The sequence below is a fragment of the Poecile atricapillus genome, chromosome 28 (genome assembly GCF_030490865.1).
Source record: "Poecile atricapillus isolate bPoeAtr1 chromosome 28, bPoeAtr1.hap1, whole genome shotgun sequence".
NCBI lineage: Eukaryota > Metazoa > Chordata > Aves > Passeriformes > Paridae > Poecile > Poecile atricapillus.
This window is the reverse complement of record NC_081276.1, coordinates 868583-887176: the sequence shown is the minus strand read 5'-3', so window position 1 is coordinate 887176 and position 18594 is coordinate 868583. Positions and strand designations below refer to the sequence as shown.

General features: G+C 62.1%; 1 protein-coding gene across 2 annotated transcripts; it reads right to left on the bottom strand.

Annotated features, from left to right (window-relative positions):
- Positions 1–1818: 1818 nt before the first annotated feature.
- CTXN1 (cortexin 1) lies at positions 1819–18594 on the bottom strand. 2 transcript variants are annotated; one of them, XM_058858623.1, is made up of 3 exons: positions 18541–18594; positions 2760–2877; positions 1819–2203 (listed from the first exon to the last, which is right to left on the bottom strand). In XM_058858623.1, exon 3 carries the CDS (start codon positions 2071–2073, stop codon positions 1819–1821), a length of 255 nt encoding a protein of 84 aa, XP_058714606.1. In that variant the 5' UTR covers positions 2074–2203; positions 2760–2877; positions 18541–18594. The 2 variants fall into 2 exon arrangements, with proteins under 2 accessions (XP_058714606.1, XP_058714605.1); XM_058858622.1 differs by lacking the exon at positions 18541–18594 and adding an exon at positions 5257–5381.

Genomic DNA, 18594 nt, shown 5'->3' with positions numbered 1-18594 from the left:
TGGATCCCAGGCCGGGCTGGGACAGCGGGGGTGGCCCTGCCATGGCAGGGGGACACTGCAGGGGCTTGGCCGGCTCGGGCCGGTGGAGTCCGGCACGGACGCTCCTTCCAGGACGATATTCCCGGTGTTTGGAAGCTCCTCCCGGCTCCCAGCGCAGACGGAGCCCGGTGCCAGCAGAGGGCGGACGGGACTGCGGCACCCGCGGCCGGGAGAGAGGGGACAGCACCGGGAGAGAGAGGGGACAGCACCGGGAGAGGGGGGACAAAACCGGGAGAGAGAGGGGACAGTACCGGGAGGGAGGGGACAGCACCGGGAGAGAGGGGACAGCACCGGGAGAGAGAGGGGACAACACCGGGAGAGAGAGGGGACAGCACCGGGAGAGACGGGACAGCACCGGGAGGGACGGGACAGCACCGGGAGAGAGAGAGGACAACACCGGGAGAGAGAGGGGACAACACCGGGAGAGGGGGAACAGCACCGGGAGAGAGGGGACAGCACCGGGAGAGAGAGGGGACAGCACCGGGAGAGAGAGGGGACAGCACCGGGAGGGACGGGACAGCACCGGGAGCGGGGACAGCACCGGGAGAGAGAGAGGACAACACCGGGAGAGAGGGGACAGCACCGGGAGAGAGAGGGGACAGCACCGGGAGAGAGGGGACAGCACCGGGAGCGGGGACAGCACCGGGAGAGAGAGGGGACAACACCGGGAGAGAGGGGACAGCACCGGGAGAGAGAGGGGACAACACCGGGAGAGAGACGGGACAGCACCGGGAGCGGGGGCAGCACGGGACAGGGGGAAAGCGGAGCTGGGAAATGTCCCGGGAGCAGCTCCGTGCTGCCAGCGGGATTTGTGTCCGTGCTGGGACAGGACGAGGCCGGGCTGTGTCCCCGCGGTCACTCCTCAGCTCCTGGCAGTGCCTCCTCCTCCTCCTCGCTGTCACAGGCGGGGCAGGGGCGGCCCCCAGGATTTGGGGGGCTCCGGTTCCCGTCCCGGGACGCGTCAAAGAGCGGAGCAGGAGCCGGCTGGGGTTGGCACGGTGCGGCTTTATTTCCATGGAGGGGTCGAGGTTCTCCCCCGGGGCTCAAATCCCTTCCTACAAATCCTCCCGCTGCCCTCCACGGGCTTTGGGACCCCCGCTCGCCCCCCGACCCCTTCCGGAGCCCTCGGGGAGCCAGGGAAGGGCCGGATACCCCCGGACACTGCGAGGCCACCCCGGCAGGGTCTGGGATGCCCGCGGGAGCTGCCGAGGAGCCTCTCCCGGGTGTTTTGTGGGGCCCGAGATCCGCGCTGGGGTCCCCAGGAGCGCCCCTGGCTCAGCCCGGCGGGGCCCGGGGGAAGGGGCAGCGCTCGGGGGGCTCCAGCCGCCGCTCGGGGGGCTCGGGACGGGCACACACGAGGAACGAAGCCGGCACTGGGCTGTGAGGAACCCCAGACGGACAGAGCTCAGCTACAGACACACACACACACACGCACTGCAGCACGGGCAGCACTCCCGGGGGGCGCGGGGGGCAGGAGGGCTCCGAGGGGTCAAAGCTCGGCTCCGGCACCGGGCAGAGCCCGGCCCGGGGGCCCCGCGGGCCGAGGGCAGGTCCCGCCATGCCCCGTCCCGGCCCCTCCTGCCCCTCGCGGTGCCCGGGGGCACCGGGGGCAGCGGGGAGCCCGAGCCTGGCCGGGCCCCGTCCCCCAGCGCCCCGCCAAGAGAACTGAGAAGTGCTTAGAAAAGAGAGAAACGCCTAGAAAACCTCCCCCGGGCCCGGAGCATCCCCGCGGGGCGGCACCGGGGGCGGGCGGGGCTCGGGCTCGCCCCGTGGCCACCTTCACACCAGGGCGTAATCGAACTGGCCCCGCTCCAAGCCCTCCTTGTGGTCCGTCCAGGAGGACGCGGGCATGCGGCTGTAGGGGTCCAGCAGGATGCGGAAGCAGCGCACCATCAGCATCACCAGGAACACCAGCAGGAAGATGACGAAGGCGAAGACAGTTTTCTGCTCGGCATCCATGCCCGCCGAGCCCGCGGGGTGCTCCACCAGGGATGGCGAGAGCAGTTCATAATCCATGGTGGATGCATCATTCATGGCAGAGGCCGGGGGCTCCAGGGCACGGCGCCTTCGGGGCGGCCAACCTCAGCCTCCCGCTGTGCACCTGGAAAAGCGCCTATTCCATGGCCAACCCCTCGGGATCGGCTCCTGGCCCGGCCCAGAGCTCCTGGAGGGAGAAGCAGAGAGGGTGAGGGAGGGAGAATTGGCCACGGGGAAAGCAGGGATGGTGAGGGAGGAGGAATCGTGTGTGGGGGAGGCAGAGACGGTGAGGGAGCTGGAATTGGACGTGGAAAAACAGATGGTGAAGGAGAAGGAGCTGGATGTGGGGAAAGCAGAGAGGGCTGGGGAGGAGGAACCGGCCACGAGACGCAGCAAGAGGAGCAGGGAAGGGCGGGGAGGTTCACAGGGAATTCTGGAGTTTCTGGCAAGCTCGGGAAGCCACAAGGGTGGGCAGCTCCGGGGGCTGGGCCAGAGGCTGCTCCTTGGACCAGAAATCCCCGGCAATCCCTGGGGACGCCCGGGCCGGTGCTGAGGGACCCTTTGGAATCCCAAATCCCAGATAATTCCCACCAAAAAGGAGCTGTGGGGGGCAGAGGGGCTGCTCAGGGCTGCTGGCCCGGAGCTGAGCCAAGATGGACACGAGGACAGGGGGGGTCATTCCTGCTGGGAATTCGCATCCAGCGGCCGCTTTGGAGCAGAGGGAGCGGAACGGGAGCACCCACCTGGCTGTGGCTGCGTGGGGACAGGAGCAGGGACAGGAGCAGGGACAGGAGCAGGGCCAGGCCGTGCCCACACGGCTCCGTCACCGAGGGAGCCTCGCCGGGGTCCGGCTGTCCAGGGCTTGGGAGAGAACAGGGACAGGGTTAGAGGGGCTGGGGGCACCGCAGGGAGAAATTCCCGGGAAACCTCTGCAATTCCCAGCGGCTCTGCAGTGAGGGGAGCTGACCCGGGAATATCCACACCAGAATCCCAGGAATATCCACACCAACATCCCCGGAATATCCACACCAGAATCCCTGGAATATCCACACCATCATCCCGGGAATATCCACACCAACATCCCGGGAATATCCACACCAATATCCCGAGAATATCTACACCAATATCCCGGGAATATCTACACCAACATCCCGGGAATATTCACACCAATATCCTGGGAATATCCACACCAATATCCCGGGAATATCCACACCATCATCCCTGGAATATCCACACCAACATTCCTGGGAGAACATCCATGACAACCTCCCTGGGAAAACATCCACGTCATCCTCCCTGGGAGAACATTGACACCACCCCCTCAGGAGAACATCCACACCATCCTCCCTGGAATATCCACACCATCATCCCTGGAATACCCACACCAATATCCCTGGAATATCCACACCAATATCCCTGGAATATCCACACCAACATCCCTGGAATATCCACACCAATATCCCGGGAATATCCACACCAATATCCCGGGAATATCCACACCAATATCCCGGGAATATCCACACCAATATCCCTGGAATATCCACACCAACATCCCGGGAATATCCACACCAGAATCCCTGGAATATCCACACCAGAATCCCTGGAATATTCACACCAATATCCTGGGAATATCCACACAAATATCCCGGGAATATCCACACCAATATCCCGGGAATATCCACACCAATATCCCGGGAATATCCACACCAATATCCCTGGAATATCCACACCAACATCCCGGGAATATCCACACCAATATCCCGGGAATATCCACACCATCCTCCCTGGAATATCCACACCAATATCCCGGGAATATCCACCCAAACATTCCCTTTCTGCACCCTGGAACCTGAATTCAGGCTCCAGGAAAAAAAGCCCAAATTCTCCCTGGGAGAGCTCAGGAGCATCCCCTGCCCTCCCTGACAGTGATATCCAATATCCAATATCCAATATCCAAAATCCAATATCCAGTATCCGATATCCGTGGGGAAGGGGAAGGCAGAGCAATCCCAAAGTCACCACTGACCCTGTCCCCAAGTGCCACATCCATAAGATTTTCAATCTCTCCAGGAATGGGGGTTCCTCAGCCTCTCCTCTTGGACATCTTGGGTTAAAAATTCCCCTTCCTGGTGCTCAGGACAGCAATAAATCCCAGAGCTGGAGGTGCCCAGCTGGCTCAGAGCCCAGGTCCGGGGAGGAACAGGCACAGTCAGGACAAAAAAGAAAAATTCCTGCTCATTTGGAACCCTGGTGTATCTATATTATTAATATAAATTAGATATTGATATAGTTTATGCATTATATTAAATATTGTTTATCCTGGAGTATTCACGATAAAGGATTTATTCCCTTTTGGGATTTGTTGCCTTTTCATCGCTGTGGGAAGAACCAGAACAGGTTCCCAGAGGTGTCCAAGGCTGGGCTGGAGCAGCCTGGGGTGGAGGAATTGGATGGAATTGGATGGAATTGGATGGAATTGGATGGAATTGGACGAGCTTTGAGGCCTTTCCAGCCCAACCCATTCCATGACTGCTCTGGATTTCCTGGGAATTTGGTGCAGAGCCCCATCCCTGCGCTCAGGCCCCTCGAAGGAGGCTGCTGTTATTTCAGGAACAGTTGATGGAGTTTTATTAAGATTTTATTCCTGTTCCCTTAGTAACTCAAAAGACACAGGCGAGGAAATTGCTTAATAGGGACAGAGCTCACAAAGGAACAGGATCACTGTCAACAATTCCAGGAGGCTGTGCCCAGGTTTTTCTGGGAACGAGGCACGAATTAAATGTTAATTTGGGCACGGCAAATATCTAATGAGATGCTTATTTAGAACAAAGGAAAGAGTCAGCTCGGAGCCAGGCAGGATCCGCCTGGGATCCAGAGCAGGATCCAGCTGTGGGGTGGAAGGACCTAAAATCTCACCCAGAGCCAACCCCGACACCTCCCCCTGTCCCAGCCTGGCCTCGGGCACATCCCGGGATCCAGGGGCAGCCACAGCTGCTCTGGGAATTCCATCCCAGCCCCTCCCTCATCCTAAAAAATATCTCCCTCATTTCCACCCCAAACCTCCCCTCTTTTCCCTTGAGACCATTACCCCACCCTCATCTCGCCCATAAATGAAGCATTGGAAATCTCCCTGGAGCGTTTTTCCCGTGATTTTTGGTGCCCGAACTCCTCAAAGGTGGGGAAGGGTTGGGGGTCCCTCCCTGGGGGGGTCCCGGGGGGTCCCTCCCTCCTTCCCTTCACCTCCACAGCGGGTCCCGGTGTCCGAGCCGTGTCCGGCGGGGCTGAGGCGGCTCCGAGCCCCTCCGGACCCCCCGGCGCTCCCCCCGGAGCCGCTGGAATCTCAGCTTTGCCTTTTTCAGTAAATGCTGCTGCTGGGACGGGCCCTGGCAGCCTCTGGAAACATCCAGGGGCTCTGCCAGGGAATCCTGGACTTCCAGCGGGATCAGAGCCCCGGGCAGGGGGGCTGTGCCCGGTCAGAGCAGGGTGGGGAGCTCCAGGAGGGCACGGAGCTGCTCCATGGGAACAAAACCAGGGCTGGGACAATCCCCATTTCCCTCTCTCCCCTTCCTGTTATCCCTGGAAATCTGTTCCTGCCGGAGCCTCCGAGGGCTCCTCCTCTGTCCTGCCCCGGCTGAGCCAGGAAGGAACCAAGGTGTTCCCCATGTCAGGAATCTGATCCTCTGGGATCCGCTGGGATCTGCTGGGATCCTCTGGGATCTGCTGGGGTCCTCTGGGATCTGCTGGGGTCCTCTGGGATCCGCTGGGATCCGCTGGGATAGTCTGGGATCCTCTGGGATACTCTGGGATCGTCTGGGATCATCTGGGATCATCTGGGATCTGCTGAGATCCTCTGGGATCAGCTGGGATAGTCTGGGATCCCCTGGGATCCTCTGGGATCTTCTGGGATCCTCTGGGATCCCCTTCCCTGCTATCCCTGGCATGGACAGACCTTTCTTCCCACGCTGTCCGTGCCCGTGGGATGCTGAGCTCCCCCCCAGCCCTGTGGGATGGACAGAGGGATCCAGGATCCAGGATCCAGGAGCGATCCTGCCCCGAGCCTCGCCGGGATTCCGTGGATGTCCCCTCGCGTTCCAAACCCCGCTCCAGCTCGGGGCTGGCGGCTCCAGCGCCTCCCGAGCCATGAGGATGCCGTGGGTGGCCTCTCCCGAGCTGGAATCCTGCCTGGATCCAGCGGTTTGGGGCAGACGGATCCAGGATCCAGGGAGATCCAAGCGGATCGGCCCCGGCTGGCCGGGCTGTCCCGTTCGGGAGGGACGGGAGCAGCCCAGGGGGGAAAGCTCAGCCCAGCCCGGGTGGATTCCCCCAAATCCCGGGCTCTGAGGCCCCTGATGCTCCCGGGGTCGCTCTCCCGAAGCCATCGGAGCCCCAGGAAAGGCAATTCCCACCCCAGCCCCTCCTGCCCTCTCCATCCACCCTGGACACAGCTCGGGAACATTTCCCGGCTCCAGCCCCGAGCCCACCCAGCCGAGCGGGCCGGGGGTCGCTGGCAGGGCAGCCCCGGCTCTGCTGCCCCGGGATGCGGTACCTGGCAGCCCTGGGGTCCCGGCTCCATCCCCGGCCATCCCGGAGCTCCCGGGGAAGCGGCCGCCGCTCGCCGCCGCCGGAGCGGGTTCCTATGGCGATGCGGAATCGATTAGAATAAAAGGTGGAGCGCAGCAATTGGAGCCGGGAGAAGTTTCCTGAGGCGCCTGCCTGGGAAAACCGGGAGTGCTCGGGGTTGGGGGGGCTGAGCTGCGCCCCCCGGCCCGGCTCCTCATCCCTGTGCTCCCAAAAAACCCCTCCCATCCCCCGGGAAGCACCTGCACCCCATAAACCTCCCCAAATCCCCGGGCAGCTCCACCTGTGCCCCCCAAATCCCCCCCGATCCCCGGGCAGCTCCTGCACCTCGGGATCCCCAAATTCCCCCGATCCCCGGGCAGATCCTGCACCCCCGGGATCCCCAAATCCCCCCCGATCCCCGGGCAGCTCCTGCACCCCCGGGATCCAGGACTGTCCCCGCCTGTCCGTGTCTGTCCAGGGATGCTCCAGGATTCCCTGGCAGGGACCAGGACAGGCCCCAGGGACACGCTGGGGTCACACCTGGCAGCACCCGGGCCCCTTCCCACCCCAGGATCCTCCGGTGCCCCTTTCCCACAGGGAAAATTCCTTGGAAACCCTTGGGAACAGCCACGGGTTTTGCTGCTGTGTCCAGCTCGCTTCTGATGGAATTGGGGTTTCTGGGAGGTGCCCAGGGGAGTTTTCCACACTCCAGCAGTGCCGGGAACGCTCGGTGCCTGGGGCACAGGGCAGCCTCAGCAGGGGCAAATTAAAATTGCTTTGCTCATCCTCCCTGGCAGGCCTGGGAGGGAATGGATGAACAATTCCTGAAGGTCTGGAGTGAGCCTGGGGTGGCTGCCCTGGCAGTTCCCAGAGTTCCTCTGGAGAAATCCATCCTCTGTCCCTGTTCCCAAATCCCAAATGTGGCCACGGGGTCCCTCAATGCCTCCCCACCCATCCATCATCCATCACCCGTGGATTCCTCATCCATCCATCCATCCATCCATCCATCCATCCATCCATCATCCATCCATCCATCCATCCATCCATCCATCCATCCATCATCCATCATCCATCCACAATTCAAGTTCCATTTTGAGGTTTTTGTCTCCCAATCCCCCTGCCTGTCCCGAGGTCCCCCTGCCTGTGGGATTTGCTGTGTGGAGATTCCTGCTCTGCCCTTGGAAGGCTCTCAGGGCTGGAAGAGATCCCGGTGCTCAGATTTTTCCTCTTCCAGCACAAAAAGCCGGCTGCTCCTGGGGGAGCTTGGGACACCCTGAGGCACAGGGACGGCTCCAGCACTCAGGAATATCAATCCCAGCCTCAGGGCAGGGATTTGGAGCTGCAGCCTCACAGGAACCGGGGTTTGGGGGATGCTGAAGGGATTCCAGCTGGAGACAGGAAGGGAGCTGGTTCCTCCTGGATAATGAAATGAGCCCTGCACTTTGGGGAGAGGAAAATCCGAGTGTTCCTGCAATCAGAACTCCCTTCCCTGTGAAGTGCCATAAATCCCCGGCAGGATCTGAGCCCTTTTCGGTGCTGACAAAGGGATCTGTGCGATCAGCAGCGGCTGCTCCGGGTACAGCCCTGTGGCACCGAGTGACTGTTCCTGCTTGGAGGACAATCCCACACTTGGCTGCTCCAGTTCCAGGAGAAAAACCTTGCCCGTGGCTGGGGGGAAAACCATTTGTGATTCCTGCGGGTTCCAGCCATGGAAGGTTGGATTTAACTGCCGGTGGAAATGGAAGAAAATCACCTTGGATTTGCAGGAGGAGAAATTCCTGCGGGGGAAGGGGGACAGGCCTTGGGACAGGCTGGATCCCCTCTCCTGCAGGGGATGTGGCACTTGGGGACAGGGGTGGCCTTGGCAGTGCTGGGAACGGCTGGGCTCGTGCTCTTGGGGGTTTTATCCAGCCCCAATAATTCCGTGATTATTCTGGATGACACCCCCGGGACCCCCGTGGTGTGGGGCAGGTGGGGGGCCCCGAGGGGGAGCCCCTGCCCTTCCCCTGGGGCTCATCCCAACATTTCCCGGTGCCTGGAAACACCGAGGGGAGGGAAGGGAAGGGAAGGGAAGGGAAGGGAAGGGAAGGGAAGGGAAGGGAAGGGAAGGGAAGGGAAGGGAAGGGAAGGGAAGGGAAGGGAAGGGAAGGGAAGGGAAGGGAAGGGAAGGGAAGGGAAGGGAAGGGAAGGGAAGGGAAGGGAAGGGAAGGGAAGGGAAGGGAAGGGAAGGGAAGGGAAGGGAAGGGAAGGGAAGGGAAGGGAAGGGAAGGGAAGGGAAGGGAAGGGAAGGGAAGGGAAGGGAAGGGAAGGGAAGGGAAGGGAAGGGAAGGGAAGGGAAGGGAAGGGAAGGGAAGGGAAGGGAAGGGAAGGGAAGGGAAGGGAAGGGAAGGGAAGGGAAGGGAAGGGAAGGGAAGGGAAGGGAAGGGAAGGGAAGGGTCCCTGTCCTGTCCCTGTCCTCATCCCTGTCCCTGTCCCTGTCCCTGTCCTGTCCCCATCCCTGTCCCTGTCCCCATCCCTGTCCCTGTCCCTGTCCCTGTCCCTGTCCTGTCCTTTCCAGGCTCCCCTGCTCAAGCAGAGAATTCCAGCTCTCCCGGACAGGTGAGGGATGTTTCACACCCGAGCTCTTCCCTGGTGCCTGCAGGGGCTGGGAGCTCTCCCTGCAGCTTCCCTGAAGGGCTGAGGAGAGGGGAGGAGGGGAATCCTGATCCTCTGGATGCTCCAAGGAGGAAAAGGAAAGAGGTCCTGGAGCAGGAATTTCCAGGATCGGGAGGAATCCCGAATTTCCAGGGAGCCCCGAGGTCTCCCCAGGCAGGAATCGGGAGCTGCAGACAATCGACTTCCCAAGCAAATTCCCACGGTTTTCCATCAGAACAAGAACCAGGGGAGTGCCGGGGTCAGTCCTCGATGGCTGCGGGGACAGCTCTTGGGACACGGTGACACCAGCGGGCTCCAGAGCCACAAACATTCCCTGATCCCGCTTTCCTTGCCGTGGATGGACAACAGGAAATTCCCGGTCCCTGTCCCCTCCTCCTGCTCCGTTCTGCCACCCCCAGCCCCGCTCCGGCGCCCAGGGAGGAGCAGCCCAGGCTCCCAAAATGGATTTTGATGCCAGCCCAGGTGACCCGGAGGCCCCGAGCCACAAATCGCGTTTCCACATCCAGTGGGACGCATCCATCTGCTCCATAACTCCTGCGGAGAACCTCTGGATAACGAGGAGCATCCCACGGGACGGCTCTTCCTGAAAGAATTTGTCACCATCCATAAATTGCTGGGAGATTTATCCCTGCCAGCCCTAAAACTGCACACAAAGTAATGGGATTTGTCCAAAGCCTTTAACGGGCTGTTCCCCTTGATTTAAAGGCTGTTGAAGTGTCTTTATTTTCTTAGCACATTATTAATTCACATTCTGGCTCCGAGATGCCTCCAGAGCCGGTGATTTGGGAATGAGAGCAGGAAAGGGCAGCTGGAAGGGCTTAGGCAGCGAAAAAGCAGCTGAGGGTAACTCCAGGCTGGGAATAAGCAAAGGTTATCCGTGCCTGGAGTTCTCCATGGAATGGCCACGCTCAGCTCCGAGCTCCCAGGGCTCTGCACACAAATGTGGGAATTATTCCCTGTCCTCAGTCCTTGGAATTGCAATCCCAGCTCCGAGGCTGGGGCAGCACTCCCTGAGACTCCGGGAAATGTCAGCTCCGGGTGGGGACAGCTCCCGAGAGCTCCCGGCTCCAGGATCCATCCCTGGGGATCAAAACCTGGGGAAGGCTCAGCCCGGCGCCGCTCCCAGTTCATCCCAGTGCCACTCCCGGCTCATCCCAGATCCAGATCCTGACCCTTTCCCAGTGCCGCTCCCAGTCCATCCCGGTGACGCTCCCAGTTCATCCCAGCGCCGCTCCCATCTCATCCCGGTGACGCTCCCAGTTCATCCCAGCGCCGCTCCCATCTCATCCCGGTGCCGCTCCCGACCCTTCCCTCGCTCTCCCAGCCGTGGCTCCCGGTTCCCGTTTCCATGGCACCGGGATGTCCCCGCGCTCCCCCCGTTCCCCACCAGGCTCCGGCTCCCCGGTCCCGGTGGTCCCGAGCCCGGCTCCGGTCCCGGTTGGCACCGGGCTGGGATCGCTGCCGTTCCCGCACCGGAGGGAGTTTTTTCCCTCCTGGAATCCCCGATTCGCATTCTCCATTTCAATGGCATCACCTTCCGGGTTTATCTGGGAATCTGTTCCAGGATCTGCCCGATTTAAATCGATTTAAAGGCTCTGGCTGCGGCCTGGGCGCTCCCAGGATCAGAGCTGGGGGGAATCGCTTCCAGAATCATGGAATGGTTTGGATTGGAAGGATCTCAAAACCCATCCGTGGGCACGGACACCTCCCACTGTCCCCAAACCCGTCCAGCCCGGCCTTGGACACTCCCAGGGCTGGACAATCCTTTCCAAGAGGAAATTCTCCCAATATCCACTTTAAACTCCCCCGGCACAACTCGGGGCCGTTCCCTCTTGTCCTGTTGTTCCCTGGGAGCAGCTCCCGATTTCCTCCTGTCAGGAATTGGGCAATGTTTATAAATACAGCCACATTCCCTTGTCCAAACGCCCAAATCCAGCCCCAAAAGCACCTGGACATTCCAAACCCCCCCATCCAAAGCCTGGCGCAGCCTGGGAAGGGGGACAGGCATCAAACCCCGGCTTTTCCCACCTCTGCTGCCTCATTTTGTGTTAATTTTCATTTTCCCTGGGTTTTATGAGCCAATGAAAGAGGGCGGGGCAGCACCAGGCTCCCCCCAGCACAAATCCAGAGATAAATTTACAGGAAAACAGCCTGGGAAACAGGGAGGGCGTTTCTGCTGTGTGCAAACAAGCCCAGAAATGCTGAGTAATTCCTGGAGCATGGGAAGCGATCATTACTTTTAATTACCAATTAAATGACTCGGTAATTTCTCGCATTCAAGCAGCAATGGAACTGCAAACAATGCCAGGCAAATCGGGTCTTTAGCATTTAATTACCGGGCTCTGCCATGAATTATTGAGCAAATGGGCAAAGACTCCGCTCCGGAGAACTCCGGTGCTGCAATTGAGGGATTTTGGATCATTCCTGGTCGGAGTTTGGAGCCGCTCTCCACGTGCACCGAGAGCCGAGGCTTTGTGCGGATCCGAATTCCCCCAAAATAATCGGGGCTGGGATTAATAATAATTATTAATAATTAATAATAACCGGTCCCGCAGAAGGGCGGGATCGGCAATCCCAGATTGTCCGGCTTTGTCACAGAATCCCGGGATGCTCTGGGTGGGAAGGGGCTTTGAGCCCCCCCGGCTGCTCCAAGGAACCCGGGCTGGAAATGCGGCCAGGGCTGGGAACATTCCCGAATGTTCCTGGGCTCTGGAAAGGTCCGAGCAGGGGTTCGGGAGCGGTGCTGGATGCTCCTGCTCTCCAGGCGAGGATCCCAGCCCCGCTCCCGGCTCCCAGAGCTCCCTCCTGGAGGGAATGATCCCATCCATCCCAACCGGCACAGCCGCGGCTCCAGCCGGGACCGGGAGGGGAGGGAAGAGCAGCCAGGGAAAGGCAGGGCTGGAGGGGCCCGTAAATCCAAGGAAAAACGGAATTTCCAAGGGCCAGCACGAGCTGATTGTTGCCATCGAGGAATCCCAGAGGAAACAAGAGCGATCCCCCTGCCTCGGGAATCCTCTGGGATTATTCAGCCCCTCCACACACCCAGTTCAGAGGCAAACGGGAGTAGGAGAGGGAGGAGAAGAGGGAAAGCAAAGCCTTGCTGGATTTGCTCCATGTCCTTCCCAAAGCACGGGAAGTGTCCCAGCCTCCCTCCCTGGGGAGCGTTTTAGCCTGGAGAATGTCCCTGTATCCTTCATTCCCTCATTCCCTGCATCCCTCATTCCCTCTATCCCTGCATCCCTCATTCCCTCTATCCCTGCATCCCTCATTCTTCCATCCCTGGATCCCTCATTCCCTCTATCCCTGCATCCCTCATTCTTCCATCCCTCATTCCTTCCATCCCTGGATCCCTGATTCCCTCCTTCCCTGCATCCCTCATTCCCTCTATCCCTGCATCCCTCATTCTTCCATCCCTGGATCCCTCATTCCCTCAATCCCTGCATCCCTCACTCTTTCCATCCCTGGATCCCTCATTCCCTGCATCCCTCATTCCTTCCATCCCTGCAACCTTCCTTCCTTCCTTCCATCCCTGGACCCCTGATTCCCTCCTTCCCCCAATCCCTTCATCCCTCCCTCCCTCATTCTTTCCATCCCTGGATCCCTCATTCCTTCCATCCCTGCATCTCTCCATCCCTGCATCTCTCCATCCCTGCATCTCTCCATCCCTGCATCTCTCCATCCCTGCATCTCTCCATCCCTGCATCTCTCCATCCCTGCATCTCTCCATCCCTCCTTCCATCTCTGCATCCCTGGCTCCCTGATTCCCTCCTTCCCTTCATCCCTGGCTCCCTGATTCCCTCCTTCCCCTCATTCCCAGGCTTTGCGGGACGCGTGGGGCCCTGCGGGGGAGCTGAGGGACCCCCAGCAGCACCCCCAGAGCAGAGCCGAGCTGCTCCTGCTCCTCCTTTCCCCGCTCCTCCTCCTCCCGCAGTGCCAAAGCCTCTCCCTGGCTGAGATGAGCTGATAAAAATGCAGATCGATGGCAGGGCCAGGGCTCAGCTCCCGGAAATCGATGCCGTTCCCATGCTGAGAACTCCCAGTGATTTTACCCGGCCCCGGCGGGCTCAGGGCTGCAGAAGCCGGGGGATCCCATTCCTGCTTCCCTCAGGGAGGGTCCCGATCAAACCTGATCCTCGGGCACCTGGAGGAAAGCGGCACGGGAAGGAACCGGGAGCTGCGGGTGGATGAGAGGCTGCCCTGAGCTCCTTGAGGCTCCCCAGATCCAGACTCTGCTCCGGGGATGGGCTGGGGGTGACAGGACTGGGAAACCAGGAATGGCCACAGACCCAGCAGGACCCAAATCCCAGCAGGACCCAAATCCCAGCAGGACCCAAATCCCAGCAGGGTCCTGGATCCCAGCAGGACCCGAATCCCAGCAGGACCCAAATCCCAGCAGGGTCCTGGATCCCAGCAGGACCCAAATCCCAGCAGGACCCGAATCCCAGCAGGACCCGAATGCCAGCAGGACCCGAATCCCAGCAGGACCCAAATCCCAGCAGGGTCCTGGATCCCAGCAGGACCCGAATCCCAGCAGGACCCAAATCCCAGCAGGGTCCTGGATCCCAGCAGGACCCAAATCCCAGCAGGACCCGAATCCCAGCAGGACCCGAATGCCAGCAGGACCCGAATCCCAGCAGGACCCAAATCCCAGCAGGGTCCTGGATCCCAGCAGGGTCCTGGATCCCAGCAGGGTCCTGGATCCCAGCAGGTCCCTCTGGCCCATCCCCATCTCTCCCCAAAGGCTCCTCCGTGGCTTCCCCAGGGCCAGCAGTGGCTGGGCTGTGACCCACACGGGACAGAACCCGCCCAGGACCGGATCCCAGATCCTCTCACTCCACTGCTGGATCCCTTCCCGTGGCCGCTCCCGCCGTGCCAGGCAGGGATGGGCAGGGGGACAGGATTGTCCTGCCCGGGGTCGGTGCCAGGATCCCGCCTGTCCCCACCCTGTGCCAGGACATTTTGTGCCATCCCAGCGCCAGGCGCTCTCCATCGCCGCCTGCTCCGTGTCCCCGGCGTGCCCCGGCGGAGAGAGGCGTTCCTGGAAGCACCTTGGCAGCCGAGCCGGGCGGCTGCTCCCGGCCTTGGCTCCTCTGCCCCGGCTGCAATCCCAGCCCGGGGACACCGGGCCCGGGCAGGACAGGAGTTCCCGTGGGGACAAGGTTCCCTGGCTGCTGCTCCCAGGGAATGTTCCCGATCCCCCTGTCCCGCACAGCTCCGGAGAATCCGCGTCTTTATTCCAACCCCTGCCCCTGGAGCGGCTCCAGCTCCAGCCCCCTCCTTTCCCGGAGGAGCCTCGGGCGCATCCCACGCGCTCCCGAGCTGGGAAGAAGAGGATGCCATGGATGGAGCAGCTCCATGGATCCAGCAGAGAGCGGCTGCCGGAGCCCTCCTTGCACAGAGCATCCCCCCGGCTCTCCCGTTCCCCTGAACCCATCCCGATCCTCGCTGGAACGCTCCAAGCTGCCAATTCCTGGCTCCATCCAGGTGTTCCCTACCCCTCCATCCTCGGCAAGGCTCAAACAGCCGCTGGGCCCATCCCCAGCTGTGGCCCGGCTCCGGATCCCGGCGCGGATGCTCCAGGCAGGGATGAAGGAACCAAAGGAGTTCCCGTTACAAAACACGAGCCCTTGGAGCAGGGAAGGGAATTTGGCCGGCACCGCTCACCCTTCCAGGCCTTAATCCCTTCGTTAGCTCAGCCCGGCGCAATTAAAGACAAACTCGCAGCCCTGCAATGCAGAGGGGCTGCGGGAGATCCCGGGAATTCAGGCACCTCCGCAGGCTGAGGAGCCCTTCCCACCCCGGGCCGATCCAAGGATTTTCCAGCTGAATTCCAAGAGCTCTCCCACGCCCGAGGATCCCTCATCCCCCGGGCCGGGAGCCCAAGGATGGCGAGGTTGGGATGGCAAAGCCACCTCTGCCCTCCCGGGGACCCCCAGCGGGAATTGTGGGGTCATGGAAGGGCCTGGGAGGGACCTCGGGGTCAGCCCAGGCTGCTCCAAGCCCCTCCAGAGCCCATTCCAGGCTGGAAGAGGATCCAGCAAATCCTGCCCTGCCTCTCCGGGGGCTCCCAGGAGTTTGTTCCTCTCCATGACCCCAAGCTCAGGGATCTCTGCTCCAAAGGGTTCCCATGAACTGGGGAATTCCAGCAGAACCCAAATGTGCTTCCAAAGAAAGGTTTGGATTCCAAAAATCCTCCCTGAAGGAGGCTCTGCCTGGGTGGTTGGGATGGAGAGACCTGGTGGGCACCAAGCCCTGCCAGGACAAGAAGGGAAAGCCACAGGAGGGCTTGGGAGGATGTGAAAATCCATGGATTCACCTGTGCTGCCGGACCCTGGGAGCTCCCCAGGCTCCAGTCTGCACCTCAGCCACGTCCCAGCAGCATCCTGCCCTTCCCACAGCCCGGCTCCTCCAGCCAGGCTCGGTGTGGAACGGTCTGGTGGGTTCCTCCCTCGGGAATCCCGGGTGCTTTTCCAGACGGGCCTTGGGAAGGCAGATCCAGCACCAGGCAAGGCTGGAATGGGAATGGGAATGGGCAGGATCCGTCCCACCAGCCAGGCACTACTGGGATCAACAATTCCAGACCCGCTCCAGGTCCCTGTTTGGATTCCCACAGCTCCTCCCTGCAGGTTCCAGCTCCTTCTTCCAGGAACAGCCTCCAGCTCCTCTTTAAATCCCGTTTTCCATCCCCGGCCCCGCGCCCCGGAGCGGCGCGATCCCGCATTTCCCTCCCCATCCACGGTTATTCCTTTGATCCCGGGTTTAGCGCCCCGGCCCGGGCAGCAGCCGCAGCCCAATGGCCCTAAAATCCCTTCAGGGAGCTCGGATCCATCGCTTGGACTTTGCCGGGAATGTTTGGAGCCAGAGCAGCTCCAGGCTCCTGCCGGAATGAGCGGCTGCTCCCAAAGCTCGGGGCTCGCTGGAACCTGGAAATTCCAGAGAGTTCAGAGCCACGAGCCCGAGGGTGGCACCTGCTCCTGTCACCGCAGCTGTCACCCTCTACTGTCACCCCTCCTGTCACCGCATCTGTCACCCCTCCTGTGTCACCTATCCTGTCACCCCTCCTGTGTCACCCCTCCTGTCACCCCTCCTGTGTCACCCATCCTGTGTCACCGCATCTGTCACCCATCCTGTCACCCCTCCTGTGTCACCCATCCTGTGTCACCCCTCCTGTCACCGCATCTGTCACCGCATCTGTCACCCATCCTGTCACCCCTCCTGTGTCACCCATCCTGTCACCGCATCTGTCACCCCTCCTGTGTCACCCCTCTACTGTCACCCCTCCTGTGTCACCGCATCTGTCACCCCTCCTGTGTCACCCCTCCTGTCACCCCTCCTGTGTCATCCCTCCTGTCACCGCATCTGTCACCCCTCCTGTGTCACCCATCCTGTCACCCCTCCTGTGTCACCCCTCCTGTCACTCCTCCTGTCACCGCATCTGTCACCCCTCCTGTGTCACCCATCCTGTCACCTCTCCTGTGTCACCCCTCCTGTCACCGCTCCTGTCACCCGGGGGAGGTGCGGAGCTGCCGAGCCGCGGCTGCCGCTCCAAGCTCCGGCTGTTCCTGCGGCCGCCCACGGTCCTGCTGCTGCTCCGGGCCCGGCAGGGGCTGGGCACGGCCCGCCCGGTCCCGCTGAGCCCCGGGAACGCTGCCCCGGCCCCGCGGGGAGCGGGAGCAGCTTTCCCCGGCACCGGGAGAGCCGCGGGGGCACCGGGGGAGCCGCGGGGGCACCGGGGGAGCCGCGGGGGCACCGGGCCCGCCCGGCCGGGGCCACCTGCAACAGGTGGACGGCGCCTTGGGGACAGCAGGTGCTGCTGGGTGGCCCTGGAGCTGTCCCAGATCGTGGAATCAGGGAATTGTTTACATGGGAAAAGCGCCCCCAGGATCATGGAGCCCGTTCCCAGCGCTGCCCCCTGTCCCCAAGTGCCACAAGGACACGGCTGGAGGTCCCTGCAGGGATGGGGACCCCCAGAATCGCTGTGGCAGAGCCTCAACAGCTCTGCTGTGGAGAAATCCTCCCGATATCCATCCCAAACCCCGCCCGGCGCAGCCTGAGGCCCTGTCCTCGCGTCCCTTCCATCCTTTCCCGGGGGGATTTGCAGCTCGGGGTTTCAGCCCCGCCACTCCCAGATCTCAGGGATGATCCCGCCTCTCCCTTCCCCTCCTGACGCCGGAGCCGTGAGGAGAGACCCCGAGCACATTCCCGGAGATGCTCAGGGAAAGCCAGAGCCTCACCCGGAGATCCGGGCAGTGCCGGGAGCAGCTGGGGCTGCCGCGGACAAGAGAACAGACCCTGCTCCCTCCGCCAGGAAAACCATTCCCAGCTCCTGTCCCGCTCACGGCCCTGCCCAGGCACGGCCGGGTCCCCTGCTCGGCTCTGGACGCGTTCCTGGCCAGCAGCAGCAGCTGGGGGGAGGCAGAATCCCCCGGGAATGACAGGGGAGGGGATGGCGACGAGTCCTGGGCAGCCCCAAAGCGCCGCCAGCCCCACACCTGGCACTGCTGGAGCTTCATCTCGTGTTCACCACGAGGCTCTGCAGCAAAAGCTGCCTCCAGCGAGCCCCGGATTCCCGGTGCCACGGGCAGGGCTCCCCGGCACTCCCGGAGAGCTCCCGCAGCTCCAGCTCTTCCCGAGGGGGCTGAGAGTGAAACGCGCCCGGCTCCTCCGGGGGGCGGCTCCGTGGCTCGGCCCCTTTGTCCCGGGGCTCTGCGGGATCCCCCCGGCTCCAGCAGGGACCAGGCAGCTCCGTTCCATCCCAAAGTTTCCCGCAGCCGCCCTCCCCCGTCTCCCAGACACCCCCAAAGCCCCCCAGCCCTTGGGGGCTTCGGCAGCCGCCCCTTTGCTCCCCGAGAGCAGAACCCCAAATCCAGCAGCTTTGCAGCAGCAGCAGCAATTCCTTGTTTTCCCCAAAATGCCCATCCCAGATTTTATCTAACAGCGATGTTTCTTCCAAAATTCCCCTTTTCCCCCTCTCCCCCTCACCCCAGGCTGTCACAGACCCCCGGGCGCACCCCCACCCCGGGGGTACCGCACCTTTCCGGACCCCCAATCCCCGCAGGGACCCACCCGGGGCGGGGGCAGCCGATACCGGGATCGGGAACGGCACCGGGATCGGCACCAGGAACGGCCCCGGGATCGGCACCGGGAACGGCACCGGGAACGGCCCCGGGAGCGGAGTCCCCCCGCATCCCGCACCGCCCCTGCGGAGCCGCGGGCGGGCGGTGCCCGGTGCAGCCCCGGGGCTCCACCACCAAACTTTCCCGGTTCCCCCCGGTTCCCCCCGGTTCCCCCCGGTTCCTCCCCGCTCACCTGCGCTCCGGGCGGCGGGCGGGGGCCGCGCCCGCCCCGCCGCTCCCCGAGCCC

Bases quoted from the DNA above. Each gene is read 5' to 3' on its own strand.
- CTXN1 (XM_058858623.1), bottom strand. From the start codon at position 2,073: ATGAATGATGCATCCACCATGGATTATGAACTGCTCTCGCCATCCCTG.